At 52.8% G+C, this 14,465-nt stretch overlaps 1 protein-coding gene across 7 annotated transcripts; it reads right to left on the bottom strand.

Annotated features, from left to right (window-relative positions):
- Positions 1-6: 6 nt before the first annotated feature.
- ZMYM3 (zinc finger MYM-type containing 3) lies at positions 7-14,223 on the bottom strand. Of its 7 annotated transcripts, none has more exons than XM_023764338.1 (25): positions 14,136-14,223; positions 12,247-12,932; positions 11,256-11,299; positions 10,874-10,946; positions 10,189-10,483; positions 9,799-9,976; positions 9,224-9,442; positions 8,784-8,934; positions 8,445-8,560; positions 8,196-8,282; positions 7,917-8,067; positions 7,505-7,677; positions 7,161-7,326; positions 6,430-6,527; positions 6,187-6,349; positions 5,809-5,921; positions 5,526-5,700; positions 5,197-5,343; positions 4,432-4,535; positions 3,947-4,115; positions 3,481-3,632; positions 2,789-2,903; positions 2,026-2,280; positions 689-806; positions 7-595 (listed from the first exon to the last, which is right to left on the bottom strand). In XM_023764338.1, the coding sequence occupies exons 2-25, from the start codon at positions 12,911-12,913 to the stop codon at positions 403-405; spliced, it is 4,122 nt and encodes a 1,373-aa protein (XP_023620106.1). In that variant the 5' UTR covers positions 12,914-12,932; positions 14,136-14,223; the 3' UTR covers positions 7-402. The 7 variants fall into 7 exon arrangements, with proteins under 7 accessions (XP_023620106.1, XP_014321208.1, XP_006082940.1 ...); XM_014465722.2 differs by lacking the exon at positions 14,136-14,223 and adding an exon at positions 13,700-13,827 and having other exon boundaries at positions 3,968-4,115; XM_006082878.3 differs by lacking the exon at positions 14,136-14,223 and adding an exon at positions 13,700-13,824.
- Positions 14,224-14,465: the final 242 nt, after the last annotated feature.

Below are 14,465 nucleotides of genomic sequence, written 5' to 3'. Positions count from 1 at the left end.
AGCTGAATTCTTCCCTTGGCCAAATCTAGGAACAAGGGGCTTTACCTATGTGGGATGGGTCAGGAAACCCAAAGCCAACAGGATCACCAGAGCTATTAACACTCCATCCAGAGTTTGGCCCCAGCAGAAGGGGTTTACTCTGAAGCACAGAGAAAATGGCCTAGCTGGTTTTTGCCTATCACTAGTTGATCAGCCCTCGAGTAGAGAGGACTGGGGCCCCGTGGTTGTCAAATAGTTTGGAAGAAGGTAAAAGCCAGGGGTTCCTAGGGAAGGCAGGGAATGGATGAGTAGAAAAGGGCAGTCACGGCCCTTCAGAATGAGTAGCATTGGTTCCTGGGCCAGTCGCCCTGTGGGACATGGTGACAAGCCAGACACTGGTGTGAAAGATGGATACAGATGGGTTCAGTCCAGGTCTTCATCCCCAGTACGACCCAGCTCCTCATAAATCTCACGCACAGCTAGAATACGATTGAGCATACTCTCCAACATGCTTCGGTCCATGGGGATCACAGAGTACCAGAGAGGTGACTCGGCGATGCAGGACCGCTCAGGTTGCAGGTAGAACACATCGTTGCGAGTCCGGAGGCTTTCAGGACTGCAATGATGGGGTGGGACAGATCAGTACTGAGGCAAAGTGGATCCCATGGGTCCCCATGCTAATGCCATTCCTGCAAACCTGCCAACTCACCATTTTGAGAGATAGAATTCATAGAACTTGACAGGGCAGCGGAGGGGATTCATGCGGTTCTCACGCTGCTCTAAGATTGGGGCTTCATCTTCTCTCTTCCGCTTCCCAGAACCCATGTCTGTAGAGGAGGCAAATGACACAGACTTGTTAAAAGCAGTCTCAACAAGCCACTCTAAGTGCACAGTGGGAAGGCCTCAGGACACATATTACAGGCTCATCATATATAATAAAGTGGTAATATGCAAATTAACCCTCACACCCTCATGCCATCACAAGATGGCTACCTAGGAGGCGGAGCTTTTGATTCTGCCTGGCATAGAAACCGACCGATCAGAACCAAATCTGGGTGAACTGTGAGGAGCCAATGGCTGCCTAGAAGGCGGAGCTTTTGACACTGACTGGAATAGAAACTGACCAATCAGAACCAAATCTGGGTAAACTGAGAGGAGCCAATGGCTGCCTAGGAGGCTGAGCTTTTGACACTGACTGGCATAGAAACCAAGCAATCAGAACCTAATCTGAGTGAACTGTGAAGTCAGAACCTAAGGTGGGGGCTGAGGAGGGGTTTTAAGGGCAACAGCTGTTTGGTGTAAGGTATAAGAAAGCGGTTCAATTTTTTAATTGGAGAGGGTGCAGGCTGGGCTGAGGGAACCACCCCCCCCCCATGCACGAATTTCGTGCATCGGGCCACTAGTAAAGAAATAAAAGCAGAAGAGTCCGTAAGTCTCCCCACACCAGCCAAACTGCAGGGTGATGCTCTGTAACCCACTCCCCCTACCCCATTCACATTGTTCAAGTCTTTACAATCTTGCCCTGTTGCAAGGTTGGGCTTACCTTCTGGGATAAAAAAAAAAAAAAAAGCATGATGGCCCTAGACCCCATTAAACTAGTCTAGGTAGAGGCTCAGGGTCCAAGAAGGAACTGTGGGAACTGCACTCAGATGGGTCAGGATTTCAGGGCCAGAACAGAAATCAAGGTGCAGTTCTTGTTATACCCAACAGCAAAAAACCATGGAACGACGGTCTTATTGTCAACTTCTCCCACAGACCACACACCCAACAGCTTCCCATCTGTCCACTACCCCGCCAAAAGTAGACAAGAAAGTCAACTTCCTTGAAATGAGGAAAGGTGGAAACAGGCAGCTGGGTAACCTCCTATTTATGCAACAACCACTAATCATCAGGTTGAAGGACTGGCTGTTTTTACTTGTTCTGCAAACGTACGAATGGAACGATAGGGAAGACAGTGATAAAGGAAAGGGCCAACCTAGTAATTAAGGTGGAGCATGGAAGATGAGAACAGAGAGGGAGGAAAGCAAAAGAGGGGCAGCCTCATACCTCGCCCTTTCCGTTGGCGAACAGGGGCGTAGTAGCGGATGCTCACCACCTTGGTGGTGCCCCGGGGGGTGGTGCACTTGCGGGACTGCCGCACTACGTTGGTGAAGGAGAGCTGCATGTGTTCCTCAGCCGTCTGCAGCCCAAAAAACTTCGTGTTGAAGAACATGAGGGTGTTGAGAAGGACAAAGGGTGAGTAGACCCCCAGCTGCTTACACTCCCAGAGGTGTTCTTCCTCCACTCGGGAAAACACTGTGTCTGCAATGGTCAAGGAGAGGCTAGTCAGGAGCGAGCAACTACCCAAGCCCTGATCCCAGACATTCTGCTCATAAGCATTTCTGTTTAGTAAGTTGCCACTGTGCATAAAACCCTGACACCCTGCTGTATTACACAATAGGACTAGATGGATTTTTATATAGTTTCCACCTGCATTTGGAGCTTCTCTCACCACCCACACGTTATAGGCAGGTAGATGTAAACTTTGAGGAGTCCCACAACTTCTCTTTTTTTTCAATTACCACCCAAACTCAGGCCACCTTTTGTGGTTCCAGAAATAGTTGTTCAGACTTAAGTCTTGATCCCCTTCTCATGTTCAAGGACAGGGCCTCTGTGTCCTCAAGCTCTCAATTCCAAGGCACCCAGCTACATGCTCCTGCCCTCAAACTCTCTGTGAAGAGTGACAGACCAAACTGCCTGGGACTTTTGGAATGGTGTCTCTGAAGAATGGAGTGAAGGGTGTAGGGGTTGCTAAGTCCCTGTCCCTTACTGTTGGGAAGGAGTGTGGGCTGCCAGGTACTCAGAGATTTGTTGAGTTCTTGAACGAAAGTCAGGTAGTAAAGGTCCGTGAAAATGTTCACCATTCGGTTATTTTCCAGCAAGTACTGGAGAAAGAAAAAGAGACACACATAAAGCTAGACTCTAGGTCCTAGAGAAAAGACAGTGATACCAAAGGCCCCAGGCACAGCAACCTTGATAATTAGGAGATGGTGGTAAATAGCTGCTTGATTTCATGACCCAGAGTGCTTTTCACCAGGTATACCTACAACTCTGAGGCACCAAGGCCTGGCTGGAAGAGGAGGAGGCATGGAGGAGATGTGTCACAGCAGCTTCTTCACAAGCACAGACTGACCTCTCCCATTGGGTCCTAAACATTACCCCACCACCCGAGGAGCCCAGCTCTACCCATCCCTCCCCTCCTGGAATGGGTTTGAGGATTACAAAGGGGACCCAGAGAGCAATGAAGATGGCTCCTTGGCCAACAGTCCTGGGACACAGCTTTGATTTTAGAGGAGTATTGACATGTGTTGTCCTGCTTGGAGTAGGAGGCAAAAGACTGCCTGCTCAGGATAGCAGACAAAGTGAGGACCAGGGAGTGGACAGAATCATTTCTGCTGGGACATTGCCTGCTGTGTTGCTGTGTTGAGAGTGACTACAACTGAGGTGGTGTGCAAGGGGTACCTGTTGGATGCCAAGACACAAGTAGTAAATGCTGTCAGGTTCATATCGTTCACCGTTGGGTCGAGTGATTTCTCTCACAAACTGGGCCAGACCGTAGTTGAGCTCAGCAGCTGAGCAGGCCAGAATATCTTCTTTGATACGCATAGGTTTCGCTGCAGTGATATGTAGTGAAGGTGGATAGGATTAAGAAAACTTCACATTGAGAATTTCATTTAGCTCCACCATTAATTCCTTTATCACTTAGTCATGTCCAGCTCCAGAACAAACCACCAATTACCAAAAGAGCCCTAAGCCTTGAAATCTAGACAGCATCTCCCCTTATTTTGCAACTCCTCCCAATGTTCACAGGACACCCTTACATAATGACAGCCTTATCATTCATAGACATCTTCAGCTGAATCACAGCCCTGCTCCTTTCCCCTTCCCCTCCTCCTCTCATCCCTGCCTCCCTCCCCTGGGTACTTACGGCCAAAGCGCAACTCATCACCTTTGCTGGTTTCTCCATTGGCATATTTTGATTGCACCCAGCACTTCCAAGCATTGACACCATATGAATAGTTAAGTCCAGTACAGCTTGGCTGGCTGCTCATGGAGTCCCGAGAACAGCTCTCTGAAAGCACCAGCCGCTTTTGACCCTGGAGGGGAAAAAAAGGAGGTGGGTTGAAGGAGATAAGGTCAGGAACACCATGGAAACTAGTCAGGACAGTGTTTATCAGCAGGGGAGTGGGGGACTGATGTAAGAACACTGCTATGGAAGCACAGAGCCCCAGGAGTAGCTCTGATGACTTCGGGAACTGGGGAGAGAGCAAAGTTTGTGCTCTGAATGATGGAGAAAGGAGGTCAGCCAAGGAAGGTTAAACTAAAGCTGCTGACTTGGCTATGAAAGCACCCCATCCCTGGCCCTTTGAGCCTCCATCCCTCTTCTGTGGATACGGCAGCCCCAGCCCTCACCTTCCTCATGGTTCGGGGAAGGTCTTGTTCAGTAGACACGTCCTCAGGCCCTACCAGGCCACAATCAAAGAGGAAGTCTACACTGGGGTTAATGTCCAAAGGATCTGTTAGAGGTTAAAGGAAGCAAACCGGTTTTTAAGATCTCAACGCTGTAGCCCTCCCACCCCACCCCTGCTACTTGCACAGCTGACTTGAAACAAGCTTCTCAGACAGCTCCAATTGCACTCAGTAGGAACCAGCAAAGCCAGATGAAGAACATGCTCAGAGGCACAGAGATGCAAAAACTCACAACAATGGGAAAGCTCTTAACACTACTGAACTGCACACTCAAATGTGGTAAATTTCATATTATGTGTTTTACCACAATTAAAACAAAACAAGCCCGATCAGTGTGGCTCAGTTCGATTCCCAGTCAGGGTACATGCCCAGGTTGCGGGCTTGATCCCCAGTGTGGGGCATTCAGGAGACAGCCGATCGGTAATTCTCTCTCATCATTGATGTTTCTGTCTCTCTCTCCCTCTCTTTTCCTCCCTGAAACTAATAAAAATATATTTAAAATAAATAAATAAAACAAAACAAGACTCAAGTGTAAGATTGTGCATCTATTCCAGTATCTCTGCCTCTACTCCCTTGACAGCTTTTTGTCACTGGTCACAAGGAGCACTGTTAGAGTCATGCTCCAGGTCACACACAAAAAAAACACACTCTTTTCCTTATGGCACAAATGCTACCGTACCCAGTGGGCATGCCTTGAATTCCACTCACTCTTGGGGAAGTCTGCCTCCAAGTCTTGCCCAGGTTCATCCAAGACATTGGCCATTTTGACAGCCATGGCCAGGACATCATCTCGAGCTGGCCCAAACAGGTCACAGTCTTCCAGAAGTCCCTCTGCGCTCTGGTTGCTCACAAGATCTGGGAGGAAGAGAAGTTGGCTTAGTCACTGCAGCTCTTACCTAGCTCCCTCACAGGCTTTCAGGGGCTGATTGCAACCACTCCCCAACTCCACTAGGTACCAAGGTTACCACTCCCACCCACTTAGGCAGAGACAGACTAGTAAAACCCTGACCCCCTCATTGCTGCTGTCCATGGCATACCACAAAGGTCAGATGAGGCCTTGTCTAACTCTTCAGCCTCTGCAATCATTTCTGCCATAGCCAGGATGTCGGCCTCCAAGGGGTTGGAAGGGATCTTCACCTTCAGCTCCTCAATAGTCTCCACAATCTTGTCTGTGCTCTCCAAGGTAGTGGGCAGGAACATGGGCACAGGCACCTAGAGACATAAATCCCAACTAAATGCCAAGAACCAACCCAGTGGATGAGAGGGACAGGTGGTGAGAGTAAGGGGCAGTGGTGGGTCAACTCTGGACGGGAAACTTACCGGGATGGGCATTGAGAAAGGCACGGGGACTTTCTGGCAGTACAGATGCATAGGCACTGGCACAAAGATGGGCACTGGGATGGGCAGCACAATCACCTGTGGCTTCCACTCTTCTGCTGACAAGAAAGGGGTCTTCTCAGAGCCCATGTTAGGTAGGTTACATCTGCCCACTACCTGATACTTGCCTGTCATCCCCAAAGCTCATTGTCACAAAACTGCCCTTGCATCAAAGGTGGAGAGTCAACTCTGTGATTCTGGGACAACCATATCCATGATACTTCATCCACCTAAGAAACCCCCTTGTCTAGCTCCTAGGCACAGGGCTGCAGGCCTACGACTATAAAATAAAGCCTGTGGTATCCAGGTACCCTGGCTCACCTGTCTGACTCCCTTTGGACTTCATCTCCACTTTGCAGGAGACCCCTCGATTCTGCATCAGAGGCTTACACATGGCAGCTTTGTTTTTGCGGGGCGTGGCTGGGGGTGGTGCAGAGGGAGGAGGAGTAGAAGCAGTGGGAGCCAACCGGATCTTCACAGGGATCTGCAGACAAAGGAACGTTAGTGCCACCAACTGCTAGACCCTCCTCTGAGACCATCCTCCCCCTTGGCTTTTGCTCTGACCTTGCCCAGATTCCCAGTTTCCTCTGGGGTCTTCACTGTATTGCTATTCTCCACTTTGGTTTGAGAGGGTGTCTGGGGCTTTGCCTCAGAAGACTGACCTGTAGATCAAAACAAATGAATGTTTTCCTCTGTGGAACCAGCTCTCCATTTTCATCACCCTGTTCCAGGAGAGCTTCATTAAGAGATACATCAAATGTGAACAGGAAGTCTAGAATTTCTCCTCACCACCCCAGGCCTAGTCTTCTCTAGGCCATAGACACAGTGGCCAGGAAGGTTCTTTTGCCCTGGCTGCCACAGAGAATGAAAAAGATTAAGCTTCTCCAATGACCCACAATTTGAGCTCTTCCATTTCATGGCCCTCAGGAGTTTGGTGCCCCTGGAGTACCCCAGAGGGGCCAGGATAATAGTCTTGAAACAATAATGGCCTTCAGTTTCACTAAAGGCAGAGCTTATGCTGATGCTTCCTTCTCTCTGAAAATTAACCACAGTCCCAACATGCCCCATCCTACCTGGTATCCATTCCCTAAAAATACATCCGTTATAGAAAATCAGTGGAAGGTAGCTCTGGAAACCTTTAAACAAGACTCCCCCTAGTATCTGCAGTCCAGAAGCTAAAAGAGAGCACAGTACCAGGAGCTCTGGCCAGGGATGAGATGAAAGAAGAAGAGAGGGGCTGGGCCCAGGATTAGTCCAGGCTAGTTCTAACAGAGTGCCTCCTGCCCAGGACTCACTGTTCAGGAGGCTCTCGGGCCCACTCTGGGTGTCCAAGTTGGGTTGGTTCTGCTGGCTGTAGAAGCGCAGCAGACACTGTTGGTTGCAGAAATGACGGATCTGCCCGCGCCAGTGGATGGTCTCTAGCAGCTTCCCCTGTCGCTTACAGGCATGGCACCGGGCAGCCTGTGGGTATTGACAGGATGATCAGACCTGCATCCCTAAAACATGCTGAGCCCTTTGCCTTGGGCTAAGCTCTTCCTTTGGAGGCTGGTCAGCTGGAGCCCCCTCCCTGGAGATTGGCCCACACCTGATCACAGCACAACAGCCTGTTGCCATCTCCACCCTTTCTGCCCCCCCTTACCTTGCAGTACCACAGCAGGTACTTGCTCTTACAGTCCTCACTGCAGAAGTCCCAGGTGCTGCCATCCAGCTGCTCGGTGACTCCACGCTGGCAGGTCTGGGAGCAGTAAGTACAAGTGATACAGCACAGTCCCAGCTTCTTAGTGAAGTCCTGTTTGTACAGCAGCACACAGCCTGGAAAGAGTCCAGAGACACAGAGATCTTCATGACCGTGAGACCTACCTTTTCAAGGTGGTACAACTGAAAGCTCTCCCGAACAGTCTCTTGGGCCCAAAGCCTTAGGATGGACAGGGGCCCGAGCATCCTGAGTAGAAGGCCCTTGCCCCGAGATCGCATCCCAAGCCCTCATCCTTTCTCTGCCAGTCTCCCTGCTGTGTGGCACAAGGCCTCCGACCCCTTCTCCATTTCCTTACCTTCGCTGCAGAAACTCTTTTCCACGCCGCTGAACCGGAGTTTCTCATGCAGGAGTTTCTCCTGCCGGCAATGCTCACACTGGGACACCACACCCCGAAGCCGCTTGAAGTCCTCACAGCAATCACGACAGCAGAACTGGAACACCTGGTCCTAAGATGGGGTCACAAGGCGGGGAGGAGAATGCTGTGACATCGGGACCTGGCAAGAGCCAAATGGAAGGACCCCTTAAGACAGATGTCTAGTCATTAGGCAAGATGTGGGCAGGGTGGGGGTCTTACCTGCCAGTCCAAGACCTCAGGCTTGCCACTGAAGAGGCTGTGGCAGTAGTGACAGCTCAGGTGAATGCCCCCTTCAGGGCTTGTGCGCTGGAGGGAAGGAAGACAAGTAAGGGAGGGGCAAGAAGTGTGTGGTGGTGGGGGGGGGGGAGGTCAGACTTGTTCTTTGCTCTGCCCAGGCCTACCTACCCCAATTTTCATACCCTCTCTATGGCGCCACACCCTTTATCCCTGGTCTAGGATCTGAAGTACCTGGAACTTGGTCCAGCAGCTGGGGCTGCAGAATTGGTAGACTGTGCGATCGACCTTGTTGTAGTAACAGGGGTCAGAGAGGCTGCGGCGGCAGAAGCTGCAGGGTCGGGGAGGGCCTGGGGCATAGGGAGAAAGGGAGAGCGAAAGAGAGAGGAGAGAGAGAGCACAGAAGGTGTAAGGTAGTGCAGAGATGGAGAGATGGAACAGGAAATCCATGGGAAGATGTGGTTGGGGCTGAGGTCAGGCAGCAGGGGTTACTTTAGAAAAAGAGGGGAGTACGGGGTGGGGGGATAGAAGGAAGGCCAGCAGGGGTCTCAGAGAAGAGGGCTTTGCACCTACCAGTGAGCCCTGCCTGCTTCACTTTGTAAGAGGTGGTACAGCAGAGGGAACAGAACAAGCTCGTCTTGCCATTACGATCCACATGTGATAGCATCTCAAAGTTCTTACACAGGGTCTTGCACCAGACACAGGGGTACACACGTGTATTTTTCTGTGAGGATGGGGAAGGAGAGGCTGAGGCTGGATTTGTCCCTTCACTTTATTTTTTAAATTTTTAAAACATGAAATATTTCAAGCATACAAAAAAGTATAGATGATGATATAACAAAGACCTGTGTATCTACCAGCCAGCTTCAAAAAATAAAACATAACAGATACAATTGAAACCCCCTTTATTTGTTTTATTCCTCCCAGCCTCGACCCATCAGGCACCTTTATTTATCACCCAAGAACCGCACCCCCTTCCACAGCCCTCTAATGCACTACTCCCTCGGCCCCACCTTCTTGTATGCCCCCAAGCAGGTTGTGTTGCAGAACCGCTTTTGTTGGCCCTCATGGAAGAGGAGCTCGGGGCCAGGGGTCCCGGTCTTGGTGTAGATGTAAGCCCCGCACTGGTCACAACAGTTGGTTTTCAGTCCCTTGTTGGCCCGGAATTTGGAGAAGCAAGAATCACTGCAGAGCCGGTGCACCACGCTGCCATTGCTGACCTCATGCTGGACCTGCCACACACACACACACACACATATCCTAAGCTGGGGTCTGACCATCACCACCCACCCCAATGCAAGGATAGCCCACCCCACCTCACCGTAGACCTTCACAGCATACATTGTACCCAGGGACCCCCCCAACCTGCACATCAGGCTGCCGACTTGATGGTGAGGTCCTGGGAGGCAAGGAAGGCCAGCTGCACACATCCTGGAGAAGCTCTAATCTTGAATACACTTCCTCACAATGGCTGTCTTTCCTCCCCACTCCCCTCCTCCACAGGGCCTGGCCCCTGCAGCCCCAGGATTGCAGAGGCATGTCAGGACTGGCCAGGCTCTGTAAACCAGCCCTCATTGAGCTTCCTCACCTCTCCGGTCTTCTGGCATATGCTGCAGCGAGTAGCATCAGCAGGATCCCCAGACTGGGGGATTGGGCGCTGCTGCTGGGCCTCATACAGGGAGAGGCAGACGGATGTGCAGAACTCGTGGAAGGAGCCTCCTGAACCAGTCTGCGCCACAACCAAGTCCTTGGTGTTCCAGATCTCCCTGCAGATGGGAACAGGCTTAAACATTCATTTGTTTCATCAGCTTCCAGCCTTCCCCTGGGATCGAGGACCACAGAGCAAATGCTCTCCGAGCCCCTACCCAAACTGCCTCTCTCTCTGAGTTCCACTAGGTTCTTGCCAACATAGTCTCTGTCTCACCCATTATTCCTGGCCTGATGCCTGCCCTTTCCACACCCCAGTACCCTCACGTACTTCTTGCAGAAGGTACAGGTCTTTTTGCCTGAGGGCTTTCTGGAGAAAGTGGTGAGACAGGATGAGGAACAAAAGAGCTGAGGCAGCCCCTTGCGTTGGTAGGCCGTCTGCCCCTTCTGCAGCGGTGTCCGGCAATGTGCACAAGTCATCTTGGTGCCCACCGCAGAGCGCCCAGCCCTTTGTGCCACACTGGAGCGTAGGGACATGCGAGGAGAGCGCCGGGGCCGGAATGGCACAAAATCCTCATCATTGGGGTCATCTACCATGGCATCAGAATCCTCATCTGACACTGGAACTGAGGAAGGGGGGAGGGGCCATGAGAAAAGACTACCAGACCATGTCTCCAACCATCCCCTGACCAACAGGTAGCTCTACTGCTCCTGGGATCCCCTCAGTTCTTGCCTTTATCTCCTCCCCCACCCCATCACATTGATAACTTAAGCCATGGTGTCACTCTCCCTTAGGGAGGGCTCTAAGTGGGGAGATTCTTCGGGACAGGGATTGCAGAGCTGAAACAGGAAACTCCATTCTCACTGCTCTTGTTTTCAATCACCCCCACTGCCCCTGGTTCCCATGCCAACCCAGAGCACAGATAGGCACGTCACACTCTGCATGGAGCCAGGAGATCCATGGCGGCCACTTCCCACTCATCCCACTGGGTCACATTTCCTAAAGTCCTACTCACTGCTCTCAGTGGAATCCACAACCTCAGGTTTTGGAGGTTCTACTCTTCTAACGCGCTCACTTCTCTTCTGTACCTTGGAAACATGGGGAGGGAAGGAAAGTTGATATCAGGGGCAGGCTAAAGGGCCAGCTGCACTAGCACAGGGTTTAGGGAGGTACAGAGATGGGAGGGAGAAGGGAGAGTAGGGACCCTTGGCCCAGCCCGTAGGAGGGGAGAAAAGGAGGCTGGACTTTGCCTTAAGAAGCAGTAGACACAAGAGCCCCCTCCCTCCTCCTAACTCTCCTCACACACACCCTCCGAACATCTGGGAGGGAAAATGAAGGGTTGTCCTTCCTAGAGATATAGGGGGAACCAGACTCCTTCCAATCCCCTCCCCCCTCACCCTCTCAGGCGGCTTCTCACTCGCCTTTCCAGTCAGGCCATCTCCTGCAAAGGAAGCAGAAAGCAGCCTAAATCTTCAACCTGCCCTCACACCCCCTTCCTGGACCAACTTCATTCCTGGGGAAGAACTTGCTCAAAACTGAAAGGAAAAACTCAAGTGCCTTCTTGAGGCCCCTCTCAGGGTTACCTCAAGCTCTGCACTAAGGGGAAGGTGGTGGTGCAGCTACTCTCCATAGAAAAAAAAATCCTACCAGCTTTCTGTCCCAATCACTGGGAGTTAAGGAAGCAAAAGTAACATACCTTTCATCCAGAATTTATAGTTTACCAACAAAATCCAATGTAATTCCCCAAAGGTAGGTAGCAAGGGGAGAAGGTAGGTCCCCTGGACTCAGGTGGTTATATAAGCATTAAGACCCTGGTCACAGCCTGGGAGAGGTACCACTAGGCAGAACAGGGGAGAAATGAGAGCCTCTCCAAGTCTAAGCTGTCCCTCCCCTATCAGAGACTCAAGCCTAGGCCCTGCATTTCTACCATTCCCCTAAATTCATGATGCTGCCGGAGGCTCCAGAACCTAGTCATCATTCATAAAACCCAGAATCCCCACTCTCATTTAGAACAAAACATGTGGAAAGATCTTAAAACCAAGAAGCCTGGATTCCTCCCCAAATCCTGAAGGAAGGGCCTGGCACCAAAAAACCACTGGGCTACAAAAAAGGGAATCTCTCCCACCAAATTCACTCTCTAACCCACCCCCTGAAACATCACCCCTATTCCTCCCCCACAGTAGCTGAGCTTCCCCCCAACCCCTACCTTCCTTAATCTTCATCACCCCTACTTCTCCCCCCCAAACCCCCAACTCCTTCTTCATACACATCCTTTCATCTCTCAAACCTTCTCCTCCCCCTCCCCTTCTTCCCCAAACATACACAGTAGCCCCTCCTTACTCCCACCCTCTCTCCAACCTTGATTCTCAAGCTGAGTAGGCAACCTACCTGGTAAGGAAGGGTGTGCAGGGGGGCTAGGGCCCCCAGGTTTGGTCTGAGAACTGTTGATTCCATCCCCCAGAGTCTCTCCCACTGAAGGGCTGGGGGGGCCATTTGGGCTCTGTGGCTGCCCCTGGGGAAGATCCTCCTCCTGCCCAGAGGAGCCCCTTCTCCCTGTAGCTATGGAGGTGGTCTCCTCCTCTTCAATATGTGGGGACTGAAGATTTATTGGAGAATCTGGAGCCAAAGGTTCTAGTAGCCCCTCGGGTGAAGAGGGATTTGCCCCAGTCCCTGGGTCAGGTGGCACCACCTCAGGGGTCTGGCCCCCTGGTCCAGGCTCTAGGGTCTGATCTCCTGCATCCCATGCAAGGGTCTCCTCAGGACCATGGTCCACCTCTGGGGGGGAGGGGGCTTTATAGAGCAGCCCCCCCAGCCCCAGCAGCTCAGTGGTTCCATCCAGAACTCCAGGGTCTTTTTCCAGGCCAGCAGGGGTATCAAGCAGGTCCAGGGCTCCAGAGGATGGAGAAGGGCCAGGGGGTGCCCATCCTCGAGTTGGGGCAGTCTGAGATTCCAGTAGATCCTCTCCAAATTCCATGTCTACTGGAAGGTCTCCAGCCAGGGGCTTCTCTGGCAGGGTCAATGGGTCAAACGTACTGGGGAAATCACTGGGGTCCATGAGGACGGCTGGATATGGGCTGTAGATTAGGGGTAGAAGAGGGGGCAGAAGAGGTGGTCTTCGCCAGAATTCCTTCTTATATAGGCTCTGGGACACACCCCATCATCCACTCGGATTTCTCATGAACAGCCCCCACCACAAACGACGAGCATTTCTACAGGCTTAGTCCAAATGACCACTCCCCCACCACCACCACCACCACAAACAGCGCCCCCTGTGGGGAGAGGCGTTCCCCACCCTGGCCCAGCGCCCACACTCGCCAGGCAGTTAGTCGTTGGCCCTACCAGCCCGCCTGCCCCCACCACCCCAGTGCAACTCCCAGTTTCCCTCCCTCTTTACCTTTCACCCCCCCCCCAACTGAGGCTGAACGCCCCATTAGAGTCGCCTAGGGCCGTTGCCACCAGGAGCCTTCCCGCCCCCGCGATATCAATTTCTACCCCCTCCACTCGCTCCTAGAGCCCCCCAGCTCTCCAGTCTCTACCTACCCTGTCTGGCCCCACCCCCCTCACCGCGCTGCAAGGCCCTCCCTCAGCCCTTCCCTCGCCCCCACAAATTGCCCTTCCTAACCCCTCCCCCCAGTTACCTTTCATTTTAGTTCGCCCACTTCCTCGGCCTCGTCACCCTTCCCTATAGCTCTCTCAGTCCTCCTTCTCCTGTTGCCCACCCCCCACCTCAGGCATTTACAGGAAGACATTTTGGAGCTACGATCTCTCTCAGACCCCCCTCCCTGTTTCTTCAAGATCCCGCCTGCAGGTTCGGTTCGGCTAGATCAGGCCCGACCCCTACCTGCGGCAGGGTTAGTGTAACGGCTATAAGCCTAGAACTGCAGACAGAGACGGCCCCGCGCTCCTTCTCCACCTCCCTCCCTAGCAGCCGGGACAGGGGTCGCGGCCCCTTTAAATGGCAGCGCAGCTCGCAGGCCCTAGCGCTCTGCACCAGGCGGGCGGGCGGCGTCAGCAACCAACCCCATTGGCTGGCTCCAGGAGGGGGCTCGCGAGACAGCGCCGGCCCCCGGCGCGAGACTCCCAGCCCAGTGGCCGCCTGGAAATTGTGGAGTGGAGCCTAATTGTTGGAGATGGAGCTTGAGCCCCCGCCCGGGGCCCCGTTAGTTGAAGAGGAAAAGATAGGCTCTGGAGCCTTGAAGCCCGCCCCCGGGAAAGGCGGCACCCCCTTTCCGCCGAAGGGCCAAGTATACTAAACCACAAAAAACAGATCAACTCACCTGCTTCCCTTACCTGGCTCAAGAGTCTGCCCCCCTCACACCCGTGCCCGCCCTACCTCCTGGAGCCCACTCTACCCGTGATCCCCTCCTCTCATTCAAATGGTTCCCGGTCCCCTCCCCCTCCCCATGTCTCTTCGCTTCCCACTCGTGTTCAATCCCTCGGCGTCCGCCCCCTCAGCAGTCCCTACCTACGCCATGCAGCAAGCGCCTGCCAAGATTACCCTCCCCCCAACCCCACCTCTCCGGGGCCCGCCCCCTGGGCGACTGTTGGGGGTAATGAGTGACAGCAGAGGGTGAGGGGAGGTAGGGACCCAGCCCTCACGTGCTCCT

The sequence above is a fragment of the Myotis lucifugus genome, unplaced genomic scaffold, assembly GCF_000147115.1.
Source record: "Myotis lucifugus unplaced genomic scaffold, Myoluc2.0 scaffold_4, whole genome shotgun sequence".
In the NCBI taxonomy this organism is placed as follows: Eukaryota; Metazoa; Chordata; class Mammalia; order Chiroptera; family Vespertilionidae; genus Myotis; species Myotis lucifugus.
Note: the sequence above shows the minus strand (reverse complement) of the source record. Positions and strands in the feature narration are given on the sequence as shown.